The 21811-nt window shown below is 34.6% G+C and overlaps 3 protein-coding genes across 6 annotated transcripts; 2 read left to right on the forward strand and 1 right to left on the reverse strand.

Annotated features, from left to right (window-relative positions):
* Nucleotides 1-371: 371 nt before the first annotated feature.
* LOC110877935 (2-C-methyl-D-erythritol 4-phosphate cytidylyltransferase, chloroplastic) lies at nucleotides 372-5438 on the forward strand. Its single transcript, XM_022126162.2, has 11 exons — nucleotides 372-665; nucleotides 723-803; nucleotides 891-946; nucleotides 1390-1469; nucleotides 1556-1638; nucleotides 1905-1982; nucleotides 2050-2118; nucleotides 4568-4636; nucleotides 4719-4765; nucleotides 4999-5089; nucleotides 5151-5438. The coding sequence occupies exons 1-11, from the start codon at nucleotides 471-473 to the stop codon at nucleotides 5217-5219; spliced, it is 918 nt and encodes a 305-aa protein (XP_021981854.1). The 5' UTR covers nucleotides 372-470; the 3' UTR covers nucleotides 5220-5438.
* A 1251-nt stretch (nucleotides 5439-6689) lies between these two features.
* On the reverse strand, nucleotides 6690-11125 carry LOC110877937 (single-stranded DNA-binding protein, mitochondrial). Of its 4 annotated transcripts, none has more exons than XM_022126163.2 (8): nucleotides 10931-11125; nucleotides 10047-10110; nucleotides 8747-8884; nucleotides 8539-8669; nucleotides 8246-8454; nucleotides 8065-8165; nucleotides 7590-7649; nucleotides 6690-6876 (listed from the first exon to the last, which is right to left on the reverse strand). In XM_022126163.2, the coding sequence occupies exons 3-8, from the start codon at nucleotides 8811-8813 to the stop codon at nucleotides 6860-6862; spliced, it is 585 nt and encodes a 194-aa protein (XP_021981855.1). In that variant the 5' UTR covers nucleotides 8814-8884; nucleotides 10047-10110; nucleotides 10931-11125; the 3' UTR covers nucleotides 6690-6859. The 4 variants fall into 4 exon arrangements, with proteins under 4 accessions (XP_021981855.1, XP_021981856.1, XP_021981857.1 ...); XM_022126164.2 differs by having other exon boundaries at nucleotides 8747-8896; XM_022126166.2 differs by having other exon boundaries at nucleotides 6693-6876; nucleotides 8539-8666.
* Nucleotides 11126-17720: 6595 nt separating this feature from the next.
* LOC110875895 (protein FAR1-RELATED SEQUENCE 1-like) lies at nucleotides 17721-20925 on the forward strand. The gene is made up of 7 exons (XM_022124091.1): nucleotides 17721-17859; nucleotides 18210-18343; nucleotides 18535-18968; nucleotides 19050-19110; nucleotides 19480-20043; nucleotides 20134-20587; nucleotides 20759-20925. The coding sequence occupies exons 1-7, from the start codon at nucleotides 17721-17723 to the stop codon at nucleotides 20923-20925; spliced, it is 1953 nt and encodes a 650-aa protein (XP_021979783.1).
* Nucleotides 20926-21811: the final 886 nt, after the last annotated feature.

Below are 21811 nucleotides of genomic sequence, written 5' to 3' on the forward strand. Positions count from 1 at the left end.
AGAACTATGTGTTTTGATGTGTGAAGATGATGAGTTGATTATTTATTAAATACTACAAATAATTTAGTAAAAAGACTAAATTGCCCTTATATGAATAAACTCAACGACAAATTTTAACTTAGTTAGTGTTAAACGACGTAACATGTAATGGATTTCACAAATAAAGGATTGCGATTATAATTATTGAAGTTAAAAGCTATCAGTTGAAATCTAATACAAACATAAAGGACGAAAATTATAATTTAGCCTATTGTTTATTTCCCATACTCGGGGTAATAAAATAAGTTGTTTTTATTTATTTATTTATTTATTTTTGGAACAACGGGTAATAAAATAAGTAAAACCCACCCAAAATACCTTTATTATATGTCTAAAAATAATAATAAAAAAAGCCCTGGTCAATTTTGAACGGCAATGGCAATTCCTTTATCACTCTTGAACTGGTTTGAGGGGGAGAGAGAGAGAGAGAGATGGCGATTCTTCAAGTTATGTCGCACCTCATCCCATCTTCCGCTTACTCGCAGATTAAACGACCTACAATTCCCTCCACTTCTCTCTGCCTCAATCATCCTGGATTGTCCTCATCATCATCGTCTTTTGAGTTGTCGTTAAGTAAAAGAAACTTCAGAATTCGTACAATCGCTTGCTCTGCTTCTGCTAATCAGGTAGGTGCCTAATTGTGATTCGATGATGAAGCCAGTAAGTAATTGGGTGTTTTGCAGAGCTCTGAAGAAGAAGAATCGGTTAAAGAGAAAAGTGTGTCAGTGGTTCTTCTCGCTGGAGGGAAGGGAAAAAGAATGGGTGTATGTGTTCTCTTCAATCTTTATTTGCCCATCTTGTTCGTTCGTTCGTTTGGTGACTCGTATGTTTGTTTGTTTAACCTAACCTAGGCTAGCATGCCAAAGCAGTATCTTCCGCTTTTAGGCCAACCAATTGCTCTATATAGGTAATCTTATTTCTCATTTCCTTCACAACTAATAATGGCCATGCTACTTGGTATTTGCAAATGTCACAAGAAACATTGTTAGTGGTACCTCTTTGACTTCTGAGGCGTCATTTTTTACTTATTTGCTTTTGAATTGGCCCACTCAGCTTTTGTATAACGGGTCAAATAAAGAAAAAATCGCTAAAAAGGAAACAAGTCAAATTGTATGGGTGTGCAAAAAACAAGTAAACCCGGTCAAAATGCTGGGTCTGGGGCGATGTCGGTCGGGACAATTATGTTCACAAAATAGATCAAATTTATATGTTTTGGGTCAACCCAACTTGTTTTTATCTGTTACCCAACCATCCTGTCCTGCTGCTAGTATTGCCACCTCTACTATTTTGACTCTTTGTTGTACATATTATGTTTGGGGTCATAATTAACTGCTTTTCAATACAATGCAGTTTCTACACTTTTTCACGGATGCCTGAGGTTAAGGAAATTATTGTAGTTTGCGATCCATCTTACCGGGACATATTTGAAGGTCTAAATGATGTTATGTGCCGCTCTTTTTTGCTCCCATTTTTTAACTCTTTTTAGACATTAGTTATAAATAGTTGATGTGGTCAGATGCCAGAGAGAAGATCAATGTGGACCTGAAATTTGCATTGCCTGGTAAGGAAAGACAAGATTCCGTATACAGTGGACTTCAGGTTCATCTTTATCTCTCATGTAATTCTTATTCAGTTCTTCTTTACAAGCAAAATAGATGTCACATAAATCAATCATCATGGCATGCTTAGTAACTATCCTGTGAGTAAAAAGAGATCTCTGCTCAAAGATGAGTATTTCTTTTGATAATTTTAACGCAAGTAGGCATTATTATTGCTATACTAGTATTCGTATTCTCTTCTTATTCATAATTTGCTATACTAGTATTCGTATTCTCTTCTTATTCATAATAATTGATTATGGACAGACAATTGATCCGACCTCTGAACTTGTATGCATCCATGATTCTGCAAGACCTTTGGTGACATCCAGTGATGTAGAAAAGGTTTGTTACTCTCAGTTAATCGTTTTCATCTCAAGTTGTATCTTTAATTCTCTTTGATTTTTAACAGGTTCTGAATGATGGGTTGCGAGTTGGAGCATCAGTACTTGGTGTTCCTGCTAAAGCTACTATTAAAGAGGTATAAATACATACTTATTTGAGTTCCTGATTGTTTCCTAGATACTAGTAAAATTATAGGTGACAAGTTGATGATAGATCAAAACAGTGTTCATCCTTTTTTTTAGATTTGACAGATATAACAATGTAACAATTTTTATAAGCAATTTAGGTGGTTCTTACTACTTATGCTTTTGAATACTCTTTGCATGACTTTCAACCCTTTTGACCCAAGTGGCCCATCTTCTTCTTTAGTCATTATAACCTTTAGCTAACTAATTAAAGATAAGTAGCCCAAATCAAACCTTTTACAAGTGAATACGTTGAAATTGTCACATCTAAGGCCACTCGGTATGGGGGACGGGGGCGCCGCCCCAGCACATCGCCCCCAGGCCCGTCCCCGTCTTCATCGTCCTCCTGCAGCCGTTCACGCCATGCCTCTTCTTCTCACACACACATATACATACAACATATATATATAGGAGTAGGATCCGTTATGAATCACCCTTTATTGCGAGAACCAATGTGAACACAACCAAAAATACCTAAAAAATCTAAAAAACACAAAAAAAAATTAATATATTTTTTAATTAAAAATCGCTACTTTTCGTCAATAAAATTTTTTCTTGAGACGAAAATTAGCGATTTTTATAAAAAATAAAAAAAAATGTGTGTTTTAGATTTTTTTAGGTTTTTGGGGGGTTTAGCTTTATGGTTTAGTTTTTAGCATTTAGCTTGTGTGTGTGTGTGGGGGGGGGGGGGGTTAGGTTTTCTTAGGTTTTGGGTGGTGTAGTGGGTTTATTTTGTTGTGTTCACATTGGTTCTCGCGGTTCTCGCAATAAAGGTGGTTCTCGCATGAACCCTATCCTATGTATGTATGTATATATATATATATATATATATATATATATATATATATATATATATATATATATATAGGATTAGGTTCATTTGTGAACAACTTCTTGAGAGTGAACTGAGTGAACTAGTCTTGGCCATCGATCATTTTAGATTAAAAGGGTAAGATTGACATTAGCCTTAAGTATTTTTAATTAAAATCCCTTAATTTTCTCATCTCTTAACTCTCTCTCTCATTTTTAATTATTTCTCCATTATTATAATTATAAGAGATTGAAGGGCTAATGTTTTTTTTAAATAAACTCCTCTTTTTAAAATTAAATATTAAACCTAATTAAATTATGTTTTTTAACATATGTGTATACAGGTCAATATACAAGACTTATACACTTGTGTATTATTACATCTTGTTCTCACAAGTCGGTACAAACCAGATTTATACATCTGTGTATTATTCAAGTACATATGTGTATACAGGTCGGTATATACCAGACGTATACACCTATGTATTATTCAAGTACATAGTGTATACTGGTCGGTATATACCAGACTTATACACTTGTGTATTATTATATATTGTTTCCACTATGCATCTATTTATCAAACATTGATCTAATACATGTAACAAAAATATTTTTAATCGTGTTTTAGATGGAACAATATTTGACAATGTTTGTATTTTTTTTTTAAATTATCAAATATTAAGTTAGGTAATTTGTAAGAGAAAAAAGTATAGAGAATGTAATTAAATATTCTTTTAATTTGAAAGAGAAATCAGGAGAGAGAAAAAAAATCAATTAACTAAATGAAGAGAGAAAAATACATTTATACCCTTGTGTCTATTATAATATATGTAAGTTATAAAAGATAATTACAATCTTGCCACTAAAGAATATATATATATATATATATATATATATATATATAGGCCTATCCTCCACACCCTAGGTCCATCCTCCTCCGGCCCATCCTCACACCCATCCTACGTGGCGGAGCATCCTTTGAGGACTACCCTCCTACACACCGAATAGTCTAAGGAATAGTCTAAGGTAAAATGTTTGTGATACGGTTGATACCGTAACTATTTCTAAAGCAAAGCCAGAATTATTTCATGTGTATTCTAGAAGGGGTAAAGGGGTAATTTCTAAATGTGGTTGAGAGTTTGTTAGAGGTGAGAGAGTATAAGTAGTAGGGAATAATGCTCTTAGAGGTGTGTGAGTTTGTTATGACTTAGTGGCTCCTGCATGATGCATGGAGAGAGGGTGTAACCCTGGTTGTTTGTAATTTCCTTTTCAGTACTATCATTCCACTGCAATTAAATCTATTCACCTGTTCTTCCTTATTCTCTTTCGTAATCCCATCTAGCTAAACCTTTTGATAATTTGTTTATTCCCTATCAGTTTGTTTTAAGTTGAGGACTACCCTCCTCCACACCGAACAGTCTAAGGTAAAATGTTTGTTTAAAGGTGGGTTACTTTCAGACATCTTTTAAGTGCGGTCATTTTCTATTGTCAACAGAGTTGCTGCTTATCAGACATCTCTTTTTATCTTATTTCTTGAATCGTTTGTTGTAGGCACGTATAGTTGTCTTATTTATCTCGAATTATGTTCAGGGAAATAGTGAATCATTTGTGGTGAAGACTTTGGACAGGAAGACACTTTGGGAAATGCAAACTCCACAGGTGTATACACATACACATACACATATACACATACACATACACATACTGACATACACATACAAATATACGTTTTTGTTTACAGGTCATCAAGCCTGAGTTGCTGAAGAGAGGTTTTGAGCTTGTAAATAGGTACAATTCATTTTATTTCAAATAAATAAAGGTGGAAATTTTAGCTCATTTACTTGATGGGTCGATTGTTTTTGTCTCTTAACGGGTTAAACAAATTTGCTAAAATGAAAACTGGTCAGAAGTGTTCTTTTAACCAACTAAAATGTATCTGTTCAGATAATTAGATTATTGTTGCAATTTTCATATAACATTTGAAACAGTAACTTATAACTTTTTATTTGGGTGCACAACAGAGAAGACCTGGAAGTGACGGATGACGTGTCCATTGTTGAGCACCTCAAACATCCTGTATACATCACTCAAGGATCTTATACTAACATTAAGGTACACTAGAAATTCAATTAATTTATATGAATACGAGATAAACCAGTGTTACGTCTTGTAGGTTACAACTCCAGATGATTTATTACTTGCCGAGAGGATACTAAATACCGACTCATTTGTACCAGCTTAATTATTCATTTTGTTTGACACTGTAAATGCCATAATCAGTTGAATGGCAGATTAGGGGATACTAGAAAAGGATTAACAATCATAAAGTGCTTGTAATGAGCTGTACTTTTTGCAGTTTTGTATCTTGAAAGTCTCTGTTTTTTTTTTTTTAAAAAGGATGAAGTAATCTACAAAAATATCCCTGGTGTTGAAAATGTTTCTAATGGGTTCTACTTTGTTCTTGATGTTTTTGTGGAAATTTGGTGATGAATAAGAATGGTGAATTATGGTTGTAAGGTCTGAACTTAGCGGTGCAAACGAGCCGAGCCCGAGCTCGACCAGGCTCGAGCTCGAGCTCGACCAGGCTCGAGCTCGAGCTCGATTAACTTATGAAAGCTCGGGCTCGAGCTCGGCTCGATTCGAGCTTTGTTTTCAAAGCTCGGGCTCGGCTCGTTCGTATTTTCTCAAGCTCGAGCTCGGCTCGGGCTTGGCTCGTTTATTATCTATTAGTTAATATATTATGTAAAAATAATATAAATGATAGACTTTTTAGGCTCGCGAGCTCGATAAGTGAAGCTCAGGCTCGGGCTCGTTTACTAAAAAAGCTTATTTTTAGGTTCAAGGTCGGCTTGTAAACAAGTTATATAAGCTCATTAAGAGCTAAACAAACAGGCTGTGTTTTATATTGGTGGTGATCCCACTAATTGGTTTCCTTAATCAAGTGCTCTATTCTTCGACGTACATCATATTTTTTTGTAATTAAAATAAAGAAAGCGCTGTATTCTTCAACCATACTTTGTAAATCAAATTAGTTTTCATCATCTGCAGAAGATCATGAGGTCTGTGAAAAAAAAAAGTGAAGAAGGTGGATGGGTTTGGAATTAGGTTTTTGAAGAAGATGAATTATGCATTTGGGGTTATACACAAAGAAATGACCAAAAGGCCCTTTAAATTATAAGGTAAAAGACAACCTTGCCCCGGTCAACTATCCATTGACTAACAGCAAATGTTTACAGGGATGTTATTCATTCCAATTGACAACCACAGAGACTAGAATGGTCGTTTTTTTTTTTTCAAATAAGGTTTGTATGTGAGAACGGGTGTATAAACCATGGGGATGGAAATTATACTTTACTCTTAATTCTTAGAATCATAGTCCTAGCACTTAGCATGGTGTTCAAAACTGGAGATTCATATGAAAAATTTTCAACTAAACTTGCTGTAAATCTACTTCAGAAAACCTAATATACAAGAGCTTAATAAGCAGCATGCAATACTTGTACATTGTTTGTTACAGCTAGAGAAAACTTGGAAAGTTTGTTATGCTTTCTCATTTGGGTACCAGTAAGGAGGATTAGCTTGCATGCAACTTGGGTACCAGCAAAGCATGAGTGGTTAAAATCAAGACTTTATGTACGAATTTCTGGAAGTTGATCTTCATTATGCATGCCACAATCATGAAAACGCAATTCAATTTCTGCTTATGTCCAGATTGTAGTTTAAACTAATGTTGTCACTAAATAATTAAATAAAAAAACAGCACTGTGCAGAATAGAATGTTTGAGCATATAATATCAAAAAGAAAGAAAACATGTCAGATAAATCTTAAAACAAGAATTTGCTCAACTTCAAGGTATAAGCTAACACAACACTTTGGTCAAATTAAATCAATCCTTCACCTGACACCAATAAAGGGAAATGGTCAAAATCAAAGATATATAAGTTAAAACTAAAACGTCACAAAATAACAACAACAATTACCACCTTTTTCAACATCTGTTTCAAAATCATCAGTTTCTAAAAAGGTTTCAAGGTCATCATCATCATCATACTCAGTAAAAATAGCAAAGCTAAGGTAGGGTTTGAGGAGGGTAAGATGTAAACCCCGTAGGAATAGAGAGGCTGCTTCCAGTGAGACCCCCGGCTCAATGGTAGTTTTGCATCAAACCTTGGACATAAGGCACATAACACTCGACAATTAAGACAAAGGCCAATTAGTGCATGTACTCCCTTGTCTTTCGGCTATCAACGCCACCACATGATGCATGATTAACCATCCCCCTCTTCTAACATTATTTTCACGAAATTAGTAAAATAACGTTAAAATTAGTGCACTTTCACTTTTGCCCCCCGAGCGCCCACACATATATACATTATATGTGCATACCGCAAGCGGGGCGTAAAGGTCAATTAAATCGAAATTAGTAAAATAACGTTAAAATTAGGGCACTTTCACTTTTGCCCCCCGAGCGCCCACACATATATATACGTTATATGCGCATACCGCAAGCGGGGCATAAAGGTCAATTAAATAATTATATAAGGGCAGTTCAAAAAGCTAAACAAAAGTATTTTTGCTATTCTATGAAGTGGTAAAAGAAGTGCTACTTACGTAGTTCATCGAAGGAAATACTGCTGATGCTTTCTCCTGTTTTGAAGAGGCGGATCTTTCCTGCATATTCCATCATTGTTAGTAATCACATGCACCATGCTTCATTCATCAAAAAGAGTATGATATGTGCGCGTTGGTTGGTTGTGTAACGAGTTTTTATTGCTCTAATGTAAGGAGTTGTGATTTGAGAGTTTGAAGTGTAAGGAGAAAGAGTAGGGTATACGGGTCATTATATTATATTATTATTCATTGTATTGGAAGAATTGGACTAAGATCAAAATAGTTGTTTCAGATAACTCATTATCACATGGTCACTTTCAAAACACACATCCAAACACCGTTTTAATTCCATGTAATGGTATGGTAAAAAAGAGTTTAACATGCTCGCAATTTTTTTTAAGAAATGAAACACAAACTACACTTAAGTGACAGATAAGTTATATTTAAGAAATGATTTAGTAAAAAGGGTAAGTACCATCCCGTCGAATGCAGATCTCAGGTATGTTTTTAACTTCACCATTGATACTATCGTTATAAACTCTTGTTTCAATATCACCTTCTACATAAACTGAAGAGCTGCACATCATGACAAAATAAAGATACAAACACACATAATAAAAATAACTATGTTGACTAGTATAAAAAAAAAAAAATACTTTTTGGTGAGTTGTTGAACGGCATAAGCACCAAGTATTTCATTGTGCACAGCAATTCGGTGCCATTGAGCAGGTTTTGGCAAGTCTTTGGCTCCAATTGTTCGTTGATCAAACATGCCACCCGTCCCAACTGTAAAAATGGTCACAGTTTTACCATTTCTTAGGATCTTTTGCAGAGGTGCTTGCCCCACCTTTCCGCATATAATTGCCTGCAAAAATAATCCCATAACTTGACTTGGAATGTGAAACGTAAATATTTTGATGATAATGGGATTGAAAGAGTAAGTACCTACCTTATGCACACCACGGAAGCCCCAACCTTTTCTGGGATCAACCCCTTGCAACTGTAACTCGGGTTTTTCAGGGAGGAAATCATCATCCTCTATGGGAGCAGATGAAGAGTACAGATTCTTCGACCTTCCTACTATGCACATGTATGTGTATTGGTCAAAATCCCATTTCATAAAAACAAAATAAAGAGAGAGAGAGAGAGAGAGATACCTAATGAAGGAGTGCGGGAGACCACGCGTAGCGATCTTGTGAGCTTCGTAGCGACTGAACTCATCATATTTAGTAGCACTTCAACTCCAAGCTTAGGTAACAAATTTGAAGTCTAAAATCGTGCAGTTGCTCCAAGCTCTGTGAGAGACGCTATGAGATAATTATTCAAAATTTCAAATGCATCGATGTAGTGATTATAGGGTTCACAACCACGTTTACTAACAGGTAGGCCATGATCCGATCCATTAATGATCCAACTTAAATGGATCATGATCTGATCCATGACCCAACATAATGGATCGTGATCCGATCCATATCCAAATAATTTTAAATGGATGGATCACTATCCGGATCGATCTATATAAGAAAATATAATTAAAAAACCTCTAAAATAAAAAAATCACAAAAAATAATTTTTTTTTTTTGTAAAAATTCAAAAAAAAATCTTAAAAAATCAAAGAATAAAAAAAAATCAAAATTTTAAAAAATAAAAAAAATCTAAAGAATTCAAAAAAAAAAAAAATCTAAAAAACTTCATGCTAATAACAAAATTGCCAATCGCTAACTCTTGGACATTGGACATTTACAATTAAGTACAATCAGATAATGAAAACACTCGAATACACAAATCTGGAATTGTACCCATAATAATAATATTTTTTTTAGTAACTATATTAGTTAACTAAACCAACCAAGGACCATTTCAAAATAATTAAGGAGCTTTACAACTGAACTGTAACTTGATACTTCCACAAATGAGGACTTTATATTCATATCTTGGTGACTTGGAATATTGGGCAGTAGACTAAACAAAATGGACCCACCAGAGATTATAAATTGGTAAACAAAATGAACACAACTTGGCCTGGTAGAGAAAAATGCAACAAGGCGTGACCCGTTTATTCATTTACTGAAATCTTTTGACCCGATTGTTAAACTCTAATTATGTAGCTTCCAACAAATTGTTTATAATAATAATAATCTAATCAGGTCATCTTTGCAAAATGCATATTCTTGATTTAATACAGTCCTAAATTTTGAATGGTAACCGAGATTTGGTGGCTTGTTATTTATAGCTGGAAAAAAAAAGTATTGTATGCTAAAATATAAATTTGAGTGATGACATGGTCTGGTGGTTCAGTAGAGAAATTCCAAAAGGGAAGTAGAAGCTTGACCCAGCCCATCAGATAACATTAACAAGAACATGGACTTCAATTCCTTTATTTGTGCAAAACTTTTGTTTGAGTTTACTATTGGGTTGTAACCAGAAACATAACTGAAACAAGGCTCAAAGATTTACCTTAAAGAAATCGAAGAGAGTTCTGGATCAGAAAATGCCTCGATAAGTTCTTCACAGCAGTGGCCTGAAGATTATATATTCAAAGGGATTGATGAGAGGACAGCAGAAAGAACATGAAAACTGATCGAGTAGAAGTGTTTATGATTTTGTTTTAGGGTTCGGATGTTTTGACAAAAAACTGCAGGGACGTGGGAAGGTGAGAGACCTATAGCAGAACTTATTAAGTTATATCATATAAATGATTCAGTGATTTGAAAAGAGGTGAAATGACCAACAAGATGACAAGTCAGATGAGATTATGCCTTGCTGATGCAATTCACGGTGTTTGTTTCCGGAAATGAACCAAAAGCGTAGTTTAGATGACATTGAAATCAAGCATCAAACAATAGCACTAAGCCACTAACCTAATCGTAGTATCAAACTACAGCATTGACCTAATCATAGTTCAAAGTTCAAACAACATTTAAATCAACTATTAAACAACAGCACTAACCTAATAACAGTTCAGATAACATTCAAATCAACTATCAAACAATAGCACGATAATTAGCAGCATTTAAGCAATCAGCGAGTGAAGAAATCAAAAAACAGAAAACTAACAAGCCACACGATGTTGATGATTACCAATATACCACTATGAATCCATGAACTAAGTTTCTTTTAGGGTGCTAACTAGGTACTACTACTACTACTAAAACTTCATTGGGGATTTTTATCGAACACTTGGTGATCATAAAACAAACAAAAACAATAGCTCTTCATCTGCACCTAAATCTTGCAAACCCATTCACAATAAAGAAGTACAATAACGCCTGTACAAATTGTACATGGAAATTAGCATAGGAATCGTGAACAACTTGAAATAAACCGAAGATTGAACGTACCAGCAGAAAATATCGCCTCTGCCACTGGCCTGAATGAAGCGAGCAGAGATCACTGGTGGCTAATTGATTTCAAAAACGAGCAGTTCTTTTCCTGTTGCGGGTCTTTGAAACTGACTTTTGGACAGAAGAGGGCTGGATTGATTTCAAAATTAGGGTTTGGACTTTTGAGTGCAGTTAGATATTTCATTAATGATCGATCCGGATGGATCATGGATCGAACCATATAATTAATTAGATAAATGGATTGATCCATTGGATTAATTAGTGGATATTTTTTATGATCCAATAAGTGATTTAAATGGATCGAATTGGATTGGATATGGATCAATCTCCAATCCATCGCCAGGCCTACTAACAGGCTATGGATTGGATGGCTCATAATGGACCTGGGCTACTAAATGAAGAGGTGATCAAATAAACCTAGAGAGCTTAGAAATGCGCACACCGGGTATTGGGTCGCAACCGGAACCCGGTAAGGCTCAATCGGGTACAATTGGAACCGGGTTTTTGATCAAACTGGACCCGTGTACTGCACGTATAGTGGGGTACATTGTAGAGCCGAATATGGTTATAATATAATGCATTTGATCGTTGGTGCTAGAGGTATAGGTCGGGTCCGGTTTCTACCCGAAAATTGGGTACAACCAATCATGTTTAAAATAAAATGGATTTGACCGTTGGAACCAGTTCCCAATGGTAATATAGCCGTTTGGAACCGGTTATTTACCATTTTAGCCCTCCTAATTTACAATTTAGTATAAATAGGTGTTGAATGTTTATGTTTGATTACACCACTTCTCTAATTCTCAAACGCTCTGTAAATGAAAAACGGCTTAAACCTCTTAACCTTTTTTTCTATCACCAACGATGGCAAACAATGAAGAAGTTATTTTGGCACTTGAAATATTAACAATCTTACAATTTGAAGTGTCAGCGGTCATAGGAAGTTTAGATAAAGATAAATACTGACACTTTGATCGCTTAAACATATCCTGATATATTTGACAACAAAAGTTAAAAATCAAAATAAATTCATAAAGGGCCTTGAACAATTATCTGATGAAAATCGTACACATTCATCATTAGTAATCAATAAACAAAGAAACGATTGCAATTTGATTATAAGTATCATGAAATAGTAAAATGTCATGAATAAATCGGATAAAAAAATGTTTATGTTGACATACTCAAAGTAATTGTTTTACTTGTCTAATAGTAGATTTAGTTCAAATGACACATTGACCGGCACTTATAATGTTTTATACATGGTTATAATTATTTATACATGATTATAATGTTTTATACAATCTACGCTTAGGGTAATGATTACATTAGCATTTTAAATGTTTATTGTTCTTTCTATTGGAGGGGTAGAGGCGCTCCACTAGTGATGAAATTCCGTCACTCACAACATCCAATCAAGTTCCATTACATCATCGAGCTTCATTACAATATTACATCACTAGTGATGGATTTTAGTGGAAATGCCCATCACTAGTGATGGTTTCTTTTTATTCTAAAATATAAATTAACAATAAAACAAGGGTAAATTACACTTTTCGTCCTTTATGTTTGTATCGGATTGCAACGGATAGCCTTTAACTTCAATAATTACAGTCACAATCCTTTATTTGGAAAACGCATTACAACTTTCGTCCTTTAACACTAACCTAATTAAAATTTTCAGTTAACTCTAGTCATGTGCATTGCACATGAGGGCAATATGGTCAACTAGTTAATATATGTATATTTATAAGATATCCTCTTTGTAACTTCAACCAACATCACCGGCTAATCAATTCTAGGCATCCATCTCCTTCACCACCCCAATCCTTCGACAAACGAGAACAACCACAACTGAAACTTTCTTCTTCCGCTTTTGTTGATCCGTGCACATCTGAAACCAGATCTGTACAACAAATGAAACCTTGCAAACAGATCTGAGATGACCGGTTTCAGACCAAATCTGAGGATTAATGGAGCACGATATGGGGATCTGAGGATTTCGAACCAGATCTTGTGTAAGATAGCATCTAGACTTACTTGTTGCAGCAAAATTAGCCTCTTCAAGTTTAGGAATATTAAGTTTCTCCCTTTTGTTACCATCAGTTTTCTTCAATCATTTTGTTGTTTAAACGGCACCCACGACATAAACCGAAAATACAACAAATAGTTACTCAATTTTTTACACATCATAAACCGAAAAGAACACATCTGCAAATAACAAATTTTGCATACCTTTCTTCTAGAACTCTGGTGAAAGTTCACACGTGGATTAGAAACTACTTTGTTTAATTGTCAATGTATCTTTCGTTTGCGAATCGAAAGCAGGATTATCGATAAGAGTGTTGATAAACACCCATAAGTAGTTCTTTACGTTGTGCGCTTTGATATCAGCATGCTTGTTCTGTTTCTTTATGACAAGCACAAGGTGATTAGCGATCTGATTCGTTATGTAATCGACATGTGTCCCTCCCTTGATCGTCATGGTGGTGGCTGGATTTAGTGGTGGTGGTGGAGGAGGTTGGTTGGAGAGAGAGCGAAAGAGGGATAGAGAGATGGCTAAGAGATTCTAGGGTTAGGGTTGGGGAATTGGGGATTTTGGGGAAGATGATGTTTCTGTATATTATATGTAATTATTTGTAATATTTTTGGTTTTATTTCTTAATAAAAATTTAAATAAAAGCATAAAATGACCAGAATACCCTTAAGTGGATGGACATAACTTAAATTTGTAACCTGGTTAGTGTTAAAGGACGAACGGCGTAATGTGTTTTCCAAATAAAGGATTATGACTATAATTATTGAAGTTAAAGGCTATCCGTTGCAATCCGATACAAACATAAAGGACGAAAAGTGTAATTTACCCTATTTTCTATCAAATGAGTAACTTACACCCTTACACCAATAAGCTTCTTCAAATAAGCTAAAAAACTATCTTCAAATTAGCTTATATAAGCTAATAAGCATAAACTTAAAAAGCGAAACCAAACACCAAGTTAAGCTTATTTTGTAAAAAAAAAAAAAAAAAAAGCTAAAAAAGCTATAAGCTTTGTTAAAAAGCTAGGCCAAACACCGACAAAGGTCTTTACTTTAAAAATGGAATATTGGATTTTAATAGACCCAACAGTCCCAACTTTAAAAATAACCACCGGCGGTCCAAACTATTAACATATTGGTCTTTAATAAACCCTAACTAACAGAACCCTAACGCCATTAGTCTCCGGAAAACATTGTTGGCGGGAAAACTCCTTTTTTGCCGAAATAGGGCTGTTCAAATTGCTCGACGCTCGAAACTCCTTCGATGCTCGCTCGAAAAATGCTCGGAATTTGCTCATTCGATTCAGCTCGATTGAAAAAAGTGCCGTTCGGATCATTTCTGTTAGTAAACGAACCAAGCACGAGCAAAGGCCCGTTCAGTTCGGCTCGGTTGGCTCGATTTACTTTTTGATATATATATATATATATATATATATATATATATATATATATATATATATATATATATATATATATATATATATATATATATATATATATATATATATATATATATATATATATATATAGGGTTGGGATTTAGAGAAAACGGTAGAAAGTGTGAGAACGGTGAGAACGCTTATGGATCTTCCGATCAAAACAATCTATGGACTAGATTGGCGCGGTGGCGTTTTCGTAAATAACATCAATTTTATTACGTGGACGCGCTTCATTAAGGGTAAAAGGGTATTTTGACTTCTCCACACAAAACGCCATCTCATGAAATAAAACGCCAAAAACAAAATCACACACCATTCTAAGTTAAAAACGCCATTAGATATAAAACGCCAAACTTAATTATAGTAAAATCCCACCTAAAAAAAGGGCCAAAAAAATCCTATATATACAACATCTCAGACCTTCAATTAAAAACACATACAAAAACCCAAACGCCATATTTAATTTATCCCATTAGCCTTAGAAACGCCAAAAAACCCAAACATCAAATATCTTCTAACCCAAAACCTTTTTTTTTAAATTCAGTTTGGTTGTCTGCAAGATTTCGCTCAATGAAATGGACAAAATCCTTAAGGGAGGATATTGTCCATTTCATTGAGTAAAATCTTAATAACTTATCCTCAACTTCCATCTAATTTATAACGCCAAAACATACAAAAACATTATTGAGGTTTGTTGTCAATAAAGTTTAGCTCTATGGGGTGGACAACATTGCCAGTTATCTTTCTTAACCGAGGATTAACAATGTTGTCCATCTCATGCAACAAAACATTATTGATTTTAGCATGATCAAATTTTGAGGTTTAAGGTGCTTTTATTTGGTGGCGTTCTTTTTATCGGTAAAACGCCAAAAAAGTTAAAAAATCAAACATCTTTCATTGGAAAATTCAAGATTGTTGGCTGAAAAGGGTCTAAACTCAATAACATTTTGCTGCATGAGATGGACAAATCTTTAAGAAAAAAATGTTGATGTCATACTATGTGCTTCCAAACAGCCACACAAAAAACTACTTGAAAAACAAAAAAAAAACAAAATGAATCATACGAAAGTCGAACCAGCCAGTTAAGATGATTCAAAAAAGAAGAAAGAGACTGGTGACAGTGAAGATTTGGAAGATCAATTGTTTATATATTCTATTTTTTTATTTTCTTTTTCAGTTGATTGTTATATAATAAAAACGTCATATATAATAAAAACACCAAAACAGCCAAAATGCTTGTTTAAACGCTATCATCCCATAAAACGCCCCCAAAAACTCCCAAACTATAATAAAATTACTTTGAAAAGGTATTATAAAAAACCCAAAAAATAAAAAAAATAAAAAGCAAACTTGAAAATGTAACTAGAAACAGTAATTACAAAATAGTAAAAATGAAGAGACGGAACATTTATTATATTAGAATCTAAAACGCCAAACTTGAAAGACGGGACGTGTTACAGACTTCAGAGATAAAGCTTGTCAAAAACAATAATTACAAACAGTAACTGAAAAGACGAATACTTTATTATAATAATGCACCGCCTAACTTAGGCGCCAAAAAGACATCCTATAAAATGATACGTCTTAGCAACTTCCATTTGATCAAACCAAAAAAACAAACGCCAATACGACTAAATACCACTCACTGTAAAACGCCAAAAAATAAAAAAATCAAAGATGGCTAATATGCTATCTTGGATATTCAGTATTGTTCTTCGTGAAGTTTCACTGAATGGATTGTTAGCTGAGAGGAGTAAATCAGAAAGATTTTGCTGCATGAGATGGACAAATCTTCAAGAAAAAGATACTGATGACAGTCATATGTCATTTTGTATTCTTTGTTCTTGAAGAAGGCTTGGATGAGGAGAAGAGATCAATGACACTGAAGAGTGAGATGACTATAAAGATGAAGAAAAAGTGAAAAACCCACTCACACGTCATAGATCTATGTACCCAAACATCCACAAAAAGCCACTTCAACAGACGAGCAGGCAAAAAAATCAAACCGATCGGTTTGTTAAGTTTTACATAAAACGCCATATATTTGGTGACAGTTCTTGTACTATTAAAGAAGAGAGAGGCTGATGACAGTGAAAATTGTGAAGAGAGATCCGATTATGATTTTTAATTTATTTTCTTCGCTTCTGTTTTTTCCCTGTGGTTGTAATATAATCTTACAATTGTAAAACGCCAAGATACCACAAACGCCAAAACGTATATAAAAATTAATATAACAATGGGCCATCTTGTTTAAAACGCCTTGAAAAACGTCATTCAGATAGATTTCCTGACCCCCTTGGAGTTCCAATGGCATACGATTTGAAAAACGCCATAAACGCCAAAATGTTAATACAATGAAACCATTAAACGCCGTTTATTATTGAATTTGATTAACGCCAAAAATCTTAAACCACAAAAAATAAAACAATATTGGGAAAAGCGGAACTGGAAAAGTAGAAGATAAAAGGACAAAAAAGCCCCTCCGCCCTTCTCTATGCCGCGTGACACGTGTTGGGCCAGGATGCGTTCTCACCGTTTTCACACTTTTGAGCGTTTTCTCCTGAACCCGTTTCTATATATATATATATATATATATATATATATATGATAAGGATCATTACAGAACACTAATTATTGCGAGAACAAAAAGAACAACTCTAAATCACTAAATTTTAGGATATAAGGTTCATATTTCTTAAATTTTATGTTTCTTACATTCATATGTGTATTATATATACATAAAAAAACATATTTTTCCCTACACATAGTCTACATACATGTAGGTAATGTAGACTACACATAACCTACATGTATGTAGGTTACTTAAAAACTGAACATTTTTCATATTTTGTTTTAAATTCTAGTGTGAGAAACAAAGATGTTACATTTATAACATTTTCATTTACTTTTTAGGTTTTTAGGATTGAAAAAAATGAGTGACTCATTTTGTTCTACGTGTTCTCGTAATATTTAGTGTTCTACATAGAACTTTCCCCTATATATATATATATATATATATATATATACAGAAAGTGTATCACCCTCTTATCATACTTCACGTACGCGACAAGGAGATTTAGACGAGTGGCATGGATTAAGTTTTCTCATTAAGGGCAAATTAGACATTTATCATTCAGGAGGCAGGGTAATTTAGACATTTACTAACATCAAGAGAATAACGCGAGTTCGTTATCCCCTGCATCCCGGTAATTACGATTCGAATCAGTTTCCAATATTTTCCATTTTTCAAACTATCAAATTAGAGGTTATAGTAGGTGTGCGATTGGGGTTACGATCACTTATTATTTGAAATGGATCCACAGAGTAGTAATGAACGAAGCACAGATGATATTGAAATTGATTATGCTGAAGTCCATGTTGTTCATGATGCTGCTGAGCATTTGAGGAATCCGACATCAGGCAACAACGTTCTATTAGACGATCAGACAAGTAAGTTGTCAATTAAACATTTTAATTTGCTAGAAATCAACGTAATTATCGTTGTTTGATGTTTGTATTTTGGTCGTTCATCATTATTTGATAATTAGTATTTTGAAATGATTCTGTTATAAATCACGCATGTTTATAAGCCGTGTAGTGTAAGAGGCCTGTATAGTTCCACTAAACATGCGTTCTTATTCTAAAGTAAACAGTACTGGCTGTTTTTTACCTGTGTTATTATTGACGACAACATGCGTGATTATTTTCTTTGCCAAGTTTTATTTTTTTGGTTCCTAAATGATTGACTGTGTGTTTTGTTTTAGAGCTCATGTTTTTTTTTGTCATTTCAAAATGTGCAGAGGAAAGATTGTATATTCCTAAGGTAGCTTCATCATGTGTTCCCGTTATAGGAATGGAATTTAGTTCCATTGAGCAAGCATATTTTTTTATCAGACATATGCCAAGAAGGCAGGGTTCTCTGCTCGAAAAGGAGGTGAACATCATAGTGGTGGTATTATCAAGACTAAATACTTTGTGTGTTAAAAAAAGGGGCATGAACCACAGGCTTTTGATGATCCTTTTTCGAAGTTGGCTAAACCGTATAAAAGTAGGAATAGACCAACTATTTGAACCGGGTGTAAAGCACAAATTAAGCTTTGTTCAACGGATGGGGTGTTATATAAGGTTGATAAGTTTGTTCAAGCTCATAATCATTCATTTGTGTGCCCCGAAGATATTCATTTATTATCGGCCTATAGGCATCTTTCTGAAACACAAGAAGAGATGATATGGGAGCTTGGTACTTTAAATCTTGGGCCAGTGAAAGCCTTCAATATAATGAGACAAAGATACAGAGGTTTTGAAAATGTTGGCGCAACTGTTGATGACTGCAAGAATTTTAGAGCTAGGATACATAGCTGTATAGGAGAGTATGATGCAGATATGGTTATCACTAGGTTAACCGATAAAAAGCAGTTTATGGTTGATTACTCATTTGTACATTTAGTCGATGAAAACAAGTGCTTAACTGGCCTATTCTGGGCAGATGGTTTGTGCAAATTTAACTATACTGAGTTGGGAGATGTCATATCCTTTGATGCTATGTTCAAAACTAACAAGTTAGTCTTCACTATAATGGTTTAACTTTTTTTTTTGTATAATTTTGTTGTTTTTATTCAATTTATTTCATCATTTTGAAGGTATAAAATGGTTTTTGTACCATTTACTGGTATTGATAACCACTGTCGGAATGTGACGCTTGTAGCCGGGTTGCTAGCATCCGAAAGCATTGAATCATAAAAATGGCTCTTACAATCATTTTTGGACTCCTTTGGTCAGCAGCCGAAGGTGGTCGTCACTGATCAGGACCCGGCGATGAAGCAAGCTATCGAGGTTGTGTTCGATAAGAGTAGGCACAGATTATGTATGTAGCACATAATGAAGAAAGTTGCCGATAAGCTTAGACACAACTACAACATGCGTGATTACAATTACAACGGGCGTAATAATTATAAAGATTTCTGATTTTTATACGCATTTTTACAAAAAGCGTGATTAATTCTTCTTGATGCGTTATTATTTCATGCATTCTGTTATTGTTAATGTTTATGCCATTCTTTTTTTTATTAGGTGGGACATGAGTTGTGTAACAATGAAGATTTCAAGAGACGTATGTGTGACATTGTGTGGACTGATTCGATTGCGCCAGAAACGTTTGAGAGAGATTGGAAACTGATAATGATTGAATTCGGTCTAACCGAGAATAAATGGATTGACGATATGTTTGGCATGAGATCTTCGTGGATACCGGCGTACTATCCTCATGAGCCTATGTCTGGGCTCATACGGACCGCCTCCAGATCAGAGAGCGAAAACCATTTTTTCTGTCAGGTGGTGAATTCTCAACTTACCCTTGTTGAGTTTTTTAACCATTTTGATGGGGCAATGGACGTGCAAAGATTCAACCATCAAAAAAATGACCATATTTCTAGAAATACAACCCTAGATAACTGGTCTGCAACTATCTTTGAGGAAGATGCTATGAAAATTTACACCAGGTCCATCTTTTGTGATCAACAAACACAGTTATATGAAACACTGTCTGAGTGCCTTCCTATGGAGACTAAAATCGAGGAACCGTTCTTGAAGATAAGTATGAAAGATTTCAAAGCCCACTATGAAGGTTTATTAGAGGTAACAGTATCTAGGAGCAGCCAACGTGCGTTATTACATAAAAACTTGCGTTTTTTTCTATGAATATTAATTTTCAATTTTTTTATTTAGGTTTGTTTCAAGAAGGGGGAGGATGTAATTGCATCATGCAGTTGTCGTAGATTTGAACAATGTGGATTGTTATGCAAACATATATACTTAGTGTTCAAGATGTTCAAAGTGAAAGAAATTCCCAATAAGTATGTTATCAGAAGATGGACGAAAGACGTGGTACCAAATGATCTAAATAACACATTTGATTTACAAGTTGATGATAATGATGGGCATAAAAAGGCCAAGGAGGTTGCGTATGAGATAATGCATACCGGAGAGTATCTTGTTAGTAAGTTGATGAGAGATTTTGATCATCTAGTTATAGTCAGGGATTGGATGAGACAGATGAAAGAAATGGTTGATGGTCTTCGCATAACCAAGCCAATTGACCCTAAGTTTGATAGATATTCAAGGTTAATCGGTTATGAGAAACCGAACACTGATGTTCCACCTACAGTCCGTGTGCCAACCGGTATTAGGAACAAAGGACGTGGTTCACATAAGCGGATCATATCAAAAAAAACAACAGATGATTAGTCGAAAAGGTAAGAGAAGTCGGACATGCAGTGTTTGCAATACTAATGGTCATGATATCCGAACATGTAAAGTTTTAAAGGGTGAAGCTAGTGCTGCCGATAAGAAGGGAAAGAAAAGAAAAGAAGAGTAGTTCAGTTAGAGACTGATCCTGGTTTAGTAGACGAAGAGGATGAGGAGGCAGAAACTGGTGAGGGAGAGGAAGAGTATGAGGAGGTAGACGAAGCCGATGATAGCGATTCTGAATGGGAAGAGCTTAACGATGATGACGAGTGATTATTGAACAACAATTACATACATTTAAACATTTTTCATGCCTTTTTTCTACTAAATAACATTCTGTGTTTGAAATTGATTTTGTCATAACAAGCGTGATTTTGACACTTAACATGTGTGATTTTCATACTTGTGTGATCTAATATGTTTAACTTACCATGCGTGATTAAGTATACCATGTGTCAATATACAAAAAACAACTCAACTGACCCTTTTACCCCGTGATAACAAGCCTGAATGTTTCAAACTTCAGATGCGTTATTTTACTATATTGGACCTTAACCTAACATGCATAAATATACAAGACTAACTTAAATGACCATTTAACCCCTTTTTAACATTTGTATAACCTGTGTTAACCCCTGTTCACAGTTATTTCGTATCAAGAAGTGTGACATCTGTGCCTCCACGGCCATCAAACAAATACCAAATCAATGAAATATTGTATTTCATACTTGGGATTTGTATAAATATGTGTATCATTTGCACATATCAATCCTCGTTCAATTTCAAACTTTACATCGCATTCTGGAAAGTTATACGCAAACTGGTGCATAAACGCAGTCAGTTTAACGCGACAAACACTTCGGAATAGTGAAATAGGCTTAACATACCTTAAATAACCTTCACATAACTTAGAAATAAGTTTTGGATGGTTTGGTATGTTGAAAGCAAGTTTCTTCGATCGCAGGGACTATTTGTGTCAAACTGCGAAACTATACCGATTCGTATGGTGTCGAACAGTCCAGAACGTGATCATAAGTTAAACATACCATATATAACCTAAACATGGCTTAGAAATAAGCTTTGATAGGTTCGGTGTGCGAAAACATACTATTATGATCTTACAGGGACTAAAAGTGTCAAAAACAGCATAAGTTTGCAT

The sequence above is a fragment of the Helianthus annuus genome, chromosome 3 (genome assembly GCF_002127325.2).
Source record: "Helianthus annuus cultivar XRQ/B chromosome 3, HanXRQr2.0-SUNRISE, whole genome shotgun sequence".
Lineage (NCBI taxonomy): Eukaryota > Viridiplantae > Streptophyta > Magnoliopsida > Asterales > Asteraceae > Helianthus > Helianthus annuus.

Excerpts from the sequence above, each read along its gene's own strand:
- LOC110877937 (XM_022126165.2), bottom strand. The coding sequence starts at position 8,813 with ATGATGAGTTCAGTCGCTACGAAGCTCACAAGATCGCTACGCGTGGTC. Across the intron at positions 8,670-8,746 it reads CTCCCGCACTCCTTCATTAG|TAGGAAGGTCGAAGAATCTG; the intron begins GTATCTCTCTCT and ends ACATGTGCATAG. Across the intron at positions 8,166-8,245 it reads GTTCAACAACTCACCAAAAA|CTCTTCAGTTTATGTAGAAG; the intron begins GTATTTTTTTTT and ends CATGATGTGCAG.
- LOC110877935 (XM_022126162.2), top strand. The coding sequence starts at position 471 with ATGGCGATTCTTCAAGTTATGTCGCACCTCATCCCATCTTCCGCTTAC. Across the intron at positions 666-722 it reads GCTCTGCTTCTGCTAATCAG|AGCTCTGAAGAAGAAGAATC; the intron begins GTAGGTGCCTAA and ends GGTGTTTTGCAG. Across the intron at positions 1,470-1,555 it reads TTACCGGGACATATTTGAAG|ATGCCAGAGAGAAGATCAAT; the intron begins GTCTAAATGATG and ends TGATGTGGTCAG.
- LOC110875895 (XM_022124091.1), top strand. The coding sequence starts at position 17,721 with ATGGATCCACAGAGTAGTAATGAACGAAGCACAGATGATATTGAAATT. Across the intron at positions 19,111-19,479 it reads ACTGTCGGAATGTGACGCTT|GTGGGACATGAGTTGTGTAA; the intron begins GTAGCCGGGTTG and ends TTTTTTTATTAG. Across the intron at positions 20,588-20,758 it reads TACAGTCCGTGTGCCAACCG|GGAAAGAAAAGAAAAGAAGA; the intron begins GTATTAGGAACA and ends GCCGATAAGAAG.